Raw genomic sequence first — 10,404 nt, 5'->3', positions numbered from 1 at the left:
TGTAAATTTTCTTTGAACTCGCACGAAAATTTCCTCAGATTTCGAGAAAAATTCCTTATATTTTCGAAAACATAACTTTTTGTTAAAGATATGGTCAAAACAACTTTGGTTGTAGAAATAAATGTCAAATTGAGTTATTCATCTACATTAAATCTGAAACTTTCGGACTAAGACTCGTCTGTAGCTCAATTTGTCCTAAATCTAAGTTTGTCCGAGAGTTTTAAATTCTAATACCCTGGGTCATAGAATAGATATCTGTGCCTGGTTACCAGACTCACTTTATACAAAGTAAGTTTACTCTTATTTTATATAGAGTGAGTCTGGAACCTAGGGTAAAATTCTAAGAAATTAAGGAAAACACAAGAAATGCATTGGATAATAATCTTCCTTTTTCTAATGAACATAAATATTATAATAGAACAATGCAAAGCACAATGCAAAAATCAATTTCATTCATCGATACATATAACTTCTGGTTTTTGCTTGCCACGGCAACTTTTTATGGTCCGGATTCATAGTATAGTCTTCATATCGAATCTTCTCTAGCACATCGGTCTGATCATCGACTCAACTTCTCTCAAATCACTTTTAAAAACTTTTTTCATCGACAATTCAGCATTCCATCTTAGTTTCAAAATCTTAATTGTTAGAAACAACTGAGTTACCACTTTTAGCTCGATATCTTAAAACTGAACTTAATTTAGTTCCTCACAAGGAATTTCTTAGCTGGTATTCTTCATTGAGGACGTTTCACCTCTTTCAAGAAACAAACACTAGCTCTTGAAGATTCCCCTGTTCTCTTCTTTACTCACGGCTGTGTCATGTGTGCAAGGGCTATGGTGCAGCTTTAAGCTTTTCGAGTCTAGTCCCCCCCCCCCAGCTTTCTATCAAACCAATATTAACGTAAAATTACAGTTGATTTTGGCATGTATCTTGGTATCATTTAAAAATAGTTTTAAAGACCTATTTTATGACTCATACCCATATCCATATCTTGCTTTTTGTTTGGTTAGAAGTGTATAATTTTCTTTTATCATGGAAGAGTAAAAAAAAAATTCTCAAAATTTTAACAATTCCTTAAAATTTCCTTAACAACTGAAATTCCTTAGAAAGTTAAGAAATCCCTTAGTTTAAGGAAATTCCCTTAAAGTGAGAACACTGGAGTTCAGTAAAGAAAGTTGATAGCCAAAACTTCCCTCATTCTAGCAGTACAGGATTGCAGTTTTCAGATAAAGAATTTTCCATATGTAGAAATTCATGGAGGGTACAAAAAGGTACCATTTGGACAGGCACGCTGGAGCGGGCGCGGGGGGCGGGGGCTGTAGTCCCATAATTATTTTGCTGAACTATGATATGAAATTGTGGCATCAAGGATAATGACATAAAAACTACCATAATGGTTTTCTAATTTCTCTAGAGCCGCCTCACCCAAAAATGTCCTCTAGCGTCTATGTTGGGAGCAATAGATTAAAGTTTTTTTTTAACTTTTCGTGAAACAAAGATACTTTGGTATATGATATTTTGATTTTAGCGTGTAATTAGCCTTATTCACGAATGATCTTGGGTGATTTCAATTAGAAAAACAGATTTCATTTTAAGGTGATTACTAGAAAAAAATTATCGCAATAAAACCGTCGAGTTTACGATATCTAGACAGAGGAATAAAATGAGGTATCTAATATTTTTGAAATTTAATGAATAGAGGAGGTGCCTCTATGATTTATTATCTTAATTGGTTGATGGACGCAAAAATTATTTCATAGGTACTGGAAAATTGAACTTTACAAACTTTACAATTTGTATCAGATATAACAATAAGAACAAATGCAACTTTGGTAAAATTTCTGAAATTTTTTAAGGGCTTGAAAATGAGCTTTCTTTAAGACAGATCTGAACACAAAAAGAAAACTTTGAATTAAAAACGAGCAACAATCGGAACATATCAAAAAAGAAAGCAAATATACAATTAAGTGCAAAAATAAGTTAATAGACATTGAAAGAAGCTTTTGCTAAATAAATAAGGAGAAAAGATTCAGTAACTGAAAGTTTAGTCTGTGCCAGTGATCGTTTCGGCAAAGTCTCTTGGGTGTCCATCTCTACACGTTCGCCTGCCGCTACAGAGCGTGTAGAAAATACAGTTCTTGGTGGAGTTCCATCGTAACTTGACTGTATGGACATGTCCATTTGCCAAACTTGTTGTAACCTATAACGTGAAAACCAGATGCAAAGCTATATTTCGCAATGCCAGATGACTAAAATGGCAAAGACATATCTTAATCATGGAAAGAAGGGAATTTTTTAAAGAACAGTAGGAATCTCTACTCGAGAATTTTTACGCAGTTGTTGGCCGAATGTCTGCATCCTAAGAAAATTATTGGATATCTTTGAATTGTGAGATAACATAAAGGACCTTTTTGAAGGACACCTTGTTTTAAATTTAGGGACTTCATATTCTTTGTAATGTCGATACGAAGTGAAAGAATATTCATAAAAGCAAGGGGAAACAGATATGGTGTGCAACAGAATTAAGATGTTGTGTCTTTTAATAGTGGGGAAGGCGTGCATCCCAAAAATACTGTTGACATGTGATGTTATTTAGCTCATATGTGAAACAAGCAAGAATGTTATTATTGAGTGTCTACGACAAAAGCGGAGTAAAAGGGTTACCTGAAGCTCTCTGCCACCTTTCAGTTGGGACATTTCACTTGGTGTGAGCAAAACAGTGTGTGTGTGCTCCGAGCCTACAAGAAAAGGCGAAATATAAATATATACCTTTCATTTGATGAGAAACTTTTATATTTGTGCCCTGAATAATCTCGAGATCAGTCGCTAAAATAATGATAGTTTTATTGTCCTGAAGAAAATTTTGTGCAAAATTATCAAGTAAAGATTAAATAGCTTTACAAAAAACAGGCTCGTTTTCAGGATGAAATCAAAGCCTGAGCCTGACGGACAGATTTTCTGTGACGTCAAACAACCGAAACTTCCGGGAGAGGCACGTGCCCCTCTTTCAAAATGATTCCTACGTCTTTGCTAACAAGGCAGGTCAGTTTGCATCATTGACCTGTTTATATAATGACGCAAATACAACACAGAAAATATTAATCACCTTTGGTCGATGGTGACATTTCCCATTCAGAATCTGCAGCAGTTTGGACTCCACCGTCCCAAAGCATTCTTTCGTGTGCCATTGGGTTCATAACGATCTCTTTCAATGCATTCAGCTCCTTCCAAACTGATCCCCCTTCACCATGGACCGGCATAATTGGGTATCTTGTTCTTAATATTCCGACTCCAGGAATATTTGGTAAGGAAATTCTCACACCAGAGGCCATCAACCGGTGTATTTTTCCCTTTGAAATTAAAAAGTGACCTTAAAAATTTTTTTTTCAAAAGAGAATAGAACTCAACACGATAATAAACGGAAAAAGAATAAAAGCATGAAAAGAAAAGAGCCAGCTATATCACATAATGACGAAAATGAATGGAAGAATGAAGGATTATGCTGGAAGTGTTTACAATACTGGGCTGAAAAATACTATCATTACTGTTTTTTTATAGAATGTATTCGTAGGAGGCCTAATTCATGTGTATTATAATTCATGTATGTCTTGCTCTTGGGCCTCGTGCTCTGTTGCAAACTTACATAGATTAAGTAATAATAATATGAAAATTTATGCTAAATATTCTAAAGAGCGAATCAAGTAGATCTCTACCTGTCTATCCAGAACACGTTTGCCATAACGACCAGACGTGTCTGCAGCGTCCGTATTCTGCTCTGTGCCAGTGAAAAAGCTGGCAGGTGTGAGGTAGTAGGCACGGCTGTTTGTTCCATTGTGAGCAGTTGATGTGTCATTCGGATCTTTTTTATACTGGCCATATCTTCTGTCAGCAGTAACCGTCTTTCCTAGTGCACTCTTTGCATCTCCTTTGTACTCAATGTTCAGAGGGTTCCATTTATGTAGTGGTGTCAGGTAGATCACCTCCAGTGGAATGGCCCATGTCCATTTCTGGTGAATCATTTCACACACCCGCTTGCGATCTCTCCATCTTCCACCTGGAGGAACCACCCAGCGACATTTTTTAGGGTTAGGCACCTCCAGCCCTGCAACCTCCTTTTGGGATGTCATGGCAGCAAACATGCTTTCTTCAGAGAAACCCCGATGGACCAGGGAGAGTCCCATAGCATCTCGCCTTGAAACTTTGTACGACCTTAAATCCAAAGTACACTTCGATTTCATATGTACTCGTAATAGGTTTAAAATATACATTAGATAATCAAAAACTGATTTTGCTGGATTGGTAAGCTAAACTGGTTGCTTCATCTCATTTGAAGACTTTTTACACCGAATACCATTAACAATAAAGACGATGTCATGACAGAAGCTTATTAAACGTAGTAAAATACTCGAAGGTCAAATAAAATACGTGAATTGTGTGATTTAAAACTCATAGAGGTATAATATCAGTTGGAACAAAAAGGCATATCTGAGTTCTACCCTAATGTAGCTGCCTAATTTCAATGGCCTCCAGATCATAGTGAAAAGAAACGGTAGCCCTGTTTATAACTACAGAAACTGTCTAAACACAATGAAAAATGCAGACCTGTGGTAGAATCCGACGTTCTTCACCTTGCCAGTGACAGGGTCGAGCGTGGCCCCCTCAGCATTGAAGCCAATATCCTTCAAATCTGCTGCATAGTTGTCTTTTCCAGGAATTTCTTCCATAAGATCGTCAAGAAAACTCCTTGTTGTTGGACGATCCTGGCCGCTGTCATCTAGAGAGAATCTTGCTGCTCTTGAATGCAGATATTGATGGTAGGACCTCTTGTAGCGCATTCTGTTTGCGACATCGTCAACTAGCTTGAATTTGCTCAAAGGTACCTCTTTCTTCAATGGGTGACAGTTGATTCTGTAGTTCCACTGTGCGAAAACGGGGATAGTTTCATTTACATATCGCATTATGGTCGTTGGGAGAAATGGAAGGTTTTCAAGGATGCTTTTTGAGCCAGTGTAGGAGGTGAACCTGCAGGTTTGAAGGAATAATATTTGTTAAATCAACTTTAATCTTACCGTCAAAAAAGGTTTACATGTTATTGCAAACTAAATTCGAAACGAGGCTTTCAAAGAAGAACACTTGAATCTTGACATGAATTCCTGGCAATAAGGCAGGAAGGTGTGCTTGCACTTGTGCTTCAGAAGATTTGGTATTTTAGCACTTGGCAACTCTTAGTCCCAAATTTTCCAAGTTCAAGTTGTTTTCACATCTGCCTTAGTAGCGATACTATTTACTAAAAACACCTTTCTAGGCCATGGTTTTAAAACCTTTTAAAAATTCTTTGATTTACTTGATAGTATTGCATAGAAATTCATGGTTATTTTAACAAAAGAAGTCGTGAAAGCATCAAAATAGTTGGTTTCCCTGTTAACTCTGATTGTTTTTATACCTGAATTTTTCTTGGAGATCAAACCAATTTTTTGCATCAACGAAATGTCTGTCACTGTGGAATGGTTCATCAATGGAATTTCCTGGCCTTGTCCATGCTCCTTCCAAGTAGCAAAGAACTGGCTTGAAGTATTTACGATAATCTCTTGTCGAATGATCTTGGTCTCTCCACGCTTTGAACCATTCTCTCATTTCCTTGGCCTGGTCATCGATTTCGGTATGCTGCAGGACTTCTGGAGGGACTTCAGGGAACGGAATGTCCTGCCGCCCATGGTAAGATTTCTCTATGATAAAAATTGGTAAATACGGTGAAATTCCCACTTCCCGTATTCCCAATTTCCGTCTTTATTTGGGAAGAAAAGTTTCAGGAAAGGAAATACTTCTTTTAAAATTGCTCTGAAAAAAGCAAACATTTTACAGCATACTGAAAGCTTCTTCGTCTGACACTCCTCAGAGTATAAAACGTCAGAATAAAGTTCCGAGGGAATAAGATGGAAAACCAGTACTTACTTGTATATATATACCATCAGTACCAAAACCGGCTGCGCTCAAGGCAGAAACTGGCTCTATATTGATCCAAAAACCGCGTCCTCGTGTACACGCAAGACTTTTGAACCTGGTACAAACTGCTTTTAACTTATGGTTAAAATGTTTGAATTTTGACACAATTGCCTGGAAAAGCATCATAAAATACTTTTTAGTAAGTGGAATCAGTCAGATGTGTTACAGGATGTCCAAGATATGGCCAAATGAGTACAGGCGCTTTCCCACCCAGACCTCGGTTATTCGGTCTACAGCTAACGAACTAGACCATAGTAACAGTAATTCATTCACAAAGCGCAGATCTTTCAATGACCATATCTCAGAAAATCTGTAAAAGATACTATTTTTGAACATTTAGATTTATCTAACTGCTTTTTTGATAACATAGTCAAGTTAATATATTCTACAATACTGCTTCGTGACGTCATTACTTTACAAGTCTTTTACTGAATGGCAAAAACTCAAAACTCTTACCGTTGGATGCCATGTACAAACGATAGTCGTTATGACGTGTCCTGAATTCGACTCCATTGAGAACAGCCACGAATTCACCCATTCCTACCGTTCTAATGTTATTTGCATGGTCATGGATGGCTGCCATTGAACCCCCCGAATGTGTCGCCGAGAAGTAGTTTTTCAAGCCAACATTATGATTTCTAATTTGCTTCAGACCTGTAAAAAAATGAAATTAATAATGAAACTATGAAAAGATAAAGCCCTGAATTTCGAAAACAATGTATCAATCAATAAAAAATATGAGATTTTTTATTGACATACCAGCAAACAAGGGAAAAAGTATCGCGTGCTTCAGTTAACGTAAACAATTTCTTTTCCAAATTGAGTTGCATTACTTTAGGCCAAATTGATGATTTAGGTCAAATCAACTATTCTTTGTTTTAATGTGTACTTTACATAAGTTTTTACCTGAACCTCCTTCAGACCTTACACGCTCCTCCGTAAAAAACTGCTGTAGCATCATCTGTCTTCCGAGCCTGACGAGCTCCTGTCGAATGTTTTCATTTTCTTTTGCTTGCTCCTCCACTGCGCGCCTTGCAGTATCTGCCCAATTGGCACACAGTGTGGCGCTCACAGAAAGCAGTAACAGTGCCCCATTCAAAATCATCTACAAAAAATCGATAAGCGAAATGCATTTAACTTTATTGAAAGTATTATAACTTATATAAAACAATGCACATTAGCAAGAAAAAGTCGTTATTATAATCAGAATGAGCCAGAAAAGTCACGTGCAAGGGCATTTGCTATAATTAGGGCTCGGCAGTCCAGTCCCAAAATGTTTCTCAAAAACCTTTTTTAGAGTATATTTTTTTTAAATTTTGTACAGGCGGTAATGTTTCTATAATGTTGCCATTTTGTAATAATGTTGTTGGGAAGAAAGATTTTTATCAAACCCTGAGAAGGTCAGCCTTGAAAAGTAACTGGAAACTATAGATTTTTTAACAAAGAATTTTTTTCATTTAGAACTCAGATGTGCACAGGGAACGATGCTGGGGCTGCATTGTAAGTAAAAGACAATAAATATAAATTCATATATTTGCATTAGTGCTAGTATTTTTAAGTGTGTCAAGCCAAAAGATCGCCAATTTACACTGAAAAATTCAAAAATTTATTTTGTAAACAACGCTGATCGTTCGCTGAGATGTGTTTGGCTTGTGTTTCTATCAGAAATATGGTATACCCATGACCGCTTTAAAAGATATTTTACCTTGAGAATTCTACCCAGGTTCCACGAACACAGTGAGCAAGGAGCACGGGGTCATGAACCCTAAATTGCTGCAAAACACTCCCTTCTCCCCAACTTTCCAACTTGCGTTGGAGCCGAGGGTAAACCGGGGTAATTTGGGAAAATTTCTGGGTTTTTATCCTACCACTGCTCTCAACCTCGGCTATTACAAAGGCCAATCAAACTCTTCATATACATTTAGATAGTAAAAATTAAAATGAGGTAATTTTTTTTCTGTATTTCTCTCTTGGTAATATATCTTACTTTTAAGATTGCTGTCCCAAATTACACATTTCCTTATTGCAAATGTCATGAATTTAAAGGCACAGACAAACTGAGTCAAAAGATACCACGTTTGCTAAAGTTTCAGCACATTTTCATAAATTATAACAATTTCAAAAGTATAGGCTTTCTTCTAAAAATAGTAAATTTCCCGAATTGTGGGTCATCCAAATTTGCCCTGTCTCAAATTACGAAAGGTTACCCAATGCTGTTAATGGTTTATTAGCATAAGTTAATAAGAATTCAAAAGAAGATTACCGGGAAATGAAGGCTTTGCATACAAAGTTTATATGGAGGCTCAGGTTTTGAAGTTTCTTCGTTTAAAGTTTCTTTGCATCAAATTTTTGCTTATTTGCAAAAAACATCAACCGTAAAGATAATTGTTATTAAGGAGCCATTTTGAACGGCTATTATCAAATGAATTATTAACACCGATACAATACAATTATTAAATACCAATTATTTATTGATATGATACTATAACGACAAAAAGAAACCAAGCCATTTGTAAATGAATCAAAGTTTAATAAGTCGAGCGATAACATGCTCTGGAATACTCCAGTGGAAGGGATGAGGCGAGGTTAGGTACCTGACAATGTAAAATATCATGCTCTACGTTGTAGCGATATTCATTCGCAATAATTTCTTGAAGATATTAGAGAAACTGAACCTGATAAGGAAAATTTACCTTGCATGGCATGCTGCTGTAGAACGTCTATTGTACTGCAACTGTATGCCTGATTGCAAATGCCAGCTCTTTATATGCTGTTTTGTCTGGTTTGGGAGGTGGTTTGGAGGCGTTATTGTGGAAAATACAATACAAATCAAGTTTTCAATACAGTACACATGAAACGTTGGAAGGCAAGGCGCGAACCGTCTCTTTTAAGATCACTGTGCGTGTAATCACGGGCAGATTCGATTGTTAAGTGGATAAAATTTAACTATCAAAAGACATGCAAGTAACAATTAGCTCTTTGAATCAGCAAAGTTTAGGGCGATATTGCCGGATGGGCGATATTGCAACGGTGTCATGATTCACAAACAAGTAGAAGGGGTGTAATATTTGAAATGCGTGGTGTACGTGGACACAGTGTGACGTGGAATCGCGAATATTTGATTCAGATGGGTGGGAGGGGAAATCGTCAACCTTAGATGAAATCCTTGTTATGTGTTGTGCAATACGTCATAGCAAATGACAGATATGACCTGTACAATGCAAAGAGCAAACCATTTTTGTCACAAGTAAGGTTTTCTCAGGGAAGTTAAGCCCAAACCTAGGGATTCTGCACTGCAAAGGTAGTAAAAATTTAGAATTTTCTCTATTTTTGTATTTTTGCCCCTTTTGGTCCTTTGCACCCTAAAAGCTTTGACAGGCGTCCCTGGCGCCTGATTTCACTATCTATTTCTATTACGCTATTCAATTTTTTGGAAATATCATCTTGAGCAAATTGTCTTAAGCTTCTCAGAATTCAACTTATTTTAACCTCTCTCGGTAGGTCTGCTCTGCTCTAGTGTAATACCGCTACTCCAAGCGCTAAGCCTCGCTCTTACCTGCCTCGTTTGCGCATTTCCTTCGCCCCATTCATCCACTCTCCCAGCGTTAGTCATACTTGTTTGTGCATACTCTTTTACGTCAACTTGCATCGCACTCTTTGTTGCATTGCGTATACTAGTAGGAACACTTTCACTAAGGAAACCCACCCTCTATTATAGTATTATTTTAAGAACTACACTACGGATTGACTCAGCTTATACATACGTATCTAGACACTTTCCTATTGTTTTTTTAGCTTGTTTTTCCTCTTATGTAGACACCTAAGATTAGCACATTTACATATTTTATTTGTACAAGGAACTAGTTTAACATATATATATCGTTCTCTACGAATCCTGAGTTAGTGAAGAGTTAGAGCTAGCATTGTGAGCACGTACACTTCGCTCTTGTGAAAGGCTTAGTGTTACAAGTCGTACAACGATATACGTTTGAGAAAACTATATCTGTGTTTATTTGTTGTGTCATTCTGAAGTTTTGCCGAACATTTAGCTCGGAACCTGCCGTATTTAGGAACCAATTTACACTAGCCCTGACTTCTAATGCCTAGTTATTTTTCATCCCAGAAAAAAGACAACAGAACATTTGAACCAAACATGTATGTCAAAATGTAATGGGTAAGCCTACCCCCAAACTTAGCACTTTGTTGGCCTTTTTTAACATTCGAGGGCTATGTATAGAATATTGTGATGATGGAATTATATTGTTCTATAGCAAATTCCAATTGGTCATCGAATAATTGGGATCTATATTTCGGCACGAAGATAGCTAGAACTTTTTTTCAAATCCAAGCAGAAAACGTAAACTAAAGTTGCTTCTCTTTTTTATATTATTCGAAAAA

At 36.8% G+C, this 10,404-nt stretch overlaps 1 protein-coding gene across 1 annotated transcript; it reads right to left on the bottom strand.

Annotated features, from left to right (window-relative positions):
• Window positions 1-1,915: 1,915 nt before the first annotated feature.
• On the bottom strand, window positions 1,916-10,324 carry LOC135696236 (uncharacterized). Its single transcript, XM_065215560.2, has 9 exons — window positions 8,700-10,324; window positions 6,913-7,111; window positions 6,463-6,660; window positions 5,447-5,729; window positions 4,606-5,025; window positions 3,717-4,212; window positions 3,110-3,353; window positions 2,668-2,741; window positions 1,916-2,203 (listed from the first exon to the last, which is right to left on the bottom strand). Exons 1-9 carry the CDS (start codon window positions 8,709-8,711, stop codon window positions 2,048-2,050), a joined length of 2,082 nt encoding a protein of 693 aa, XP_065071632.2. The 5' UTR covers window positions 8,712-10,324; the 3' UTR covers window positions 1,916-2,047.
• Between the last annotated feature and the right edge of the window lie 80 nt (window positions 10,325-10,404).

This window comes from Rhopilema esculentum, chromosome 14 (assembly GCF_057945365.1).
Source record: "Rhopilema esculentum isolate cy_ngs chromosome 14, ASM5794536v1, whole genome shotgun sequence".
In the NCBI taxonomy this organism is placed as follows: Eukaryota; Metazoa; Cnidaria; class Scyphozoa; order Rhizostomeae; family Rhizostomatidae; genus Rhopilema; species Rhopilema esculentum.
The sequence above is the reverse complement of the archived record's forward strand: the minus strand, read 5'-3'. Positions and strand labels throughout refer to the sequence as shown.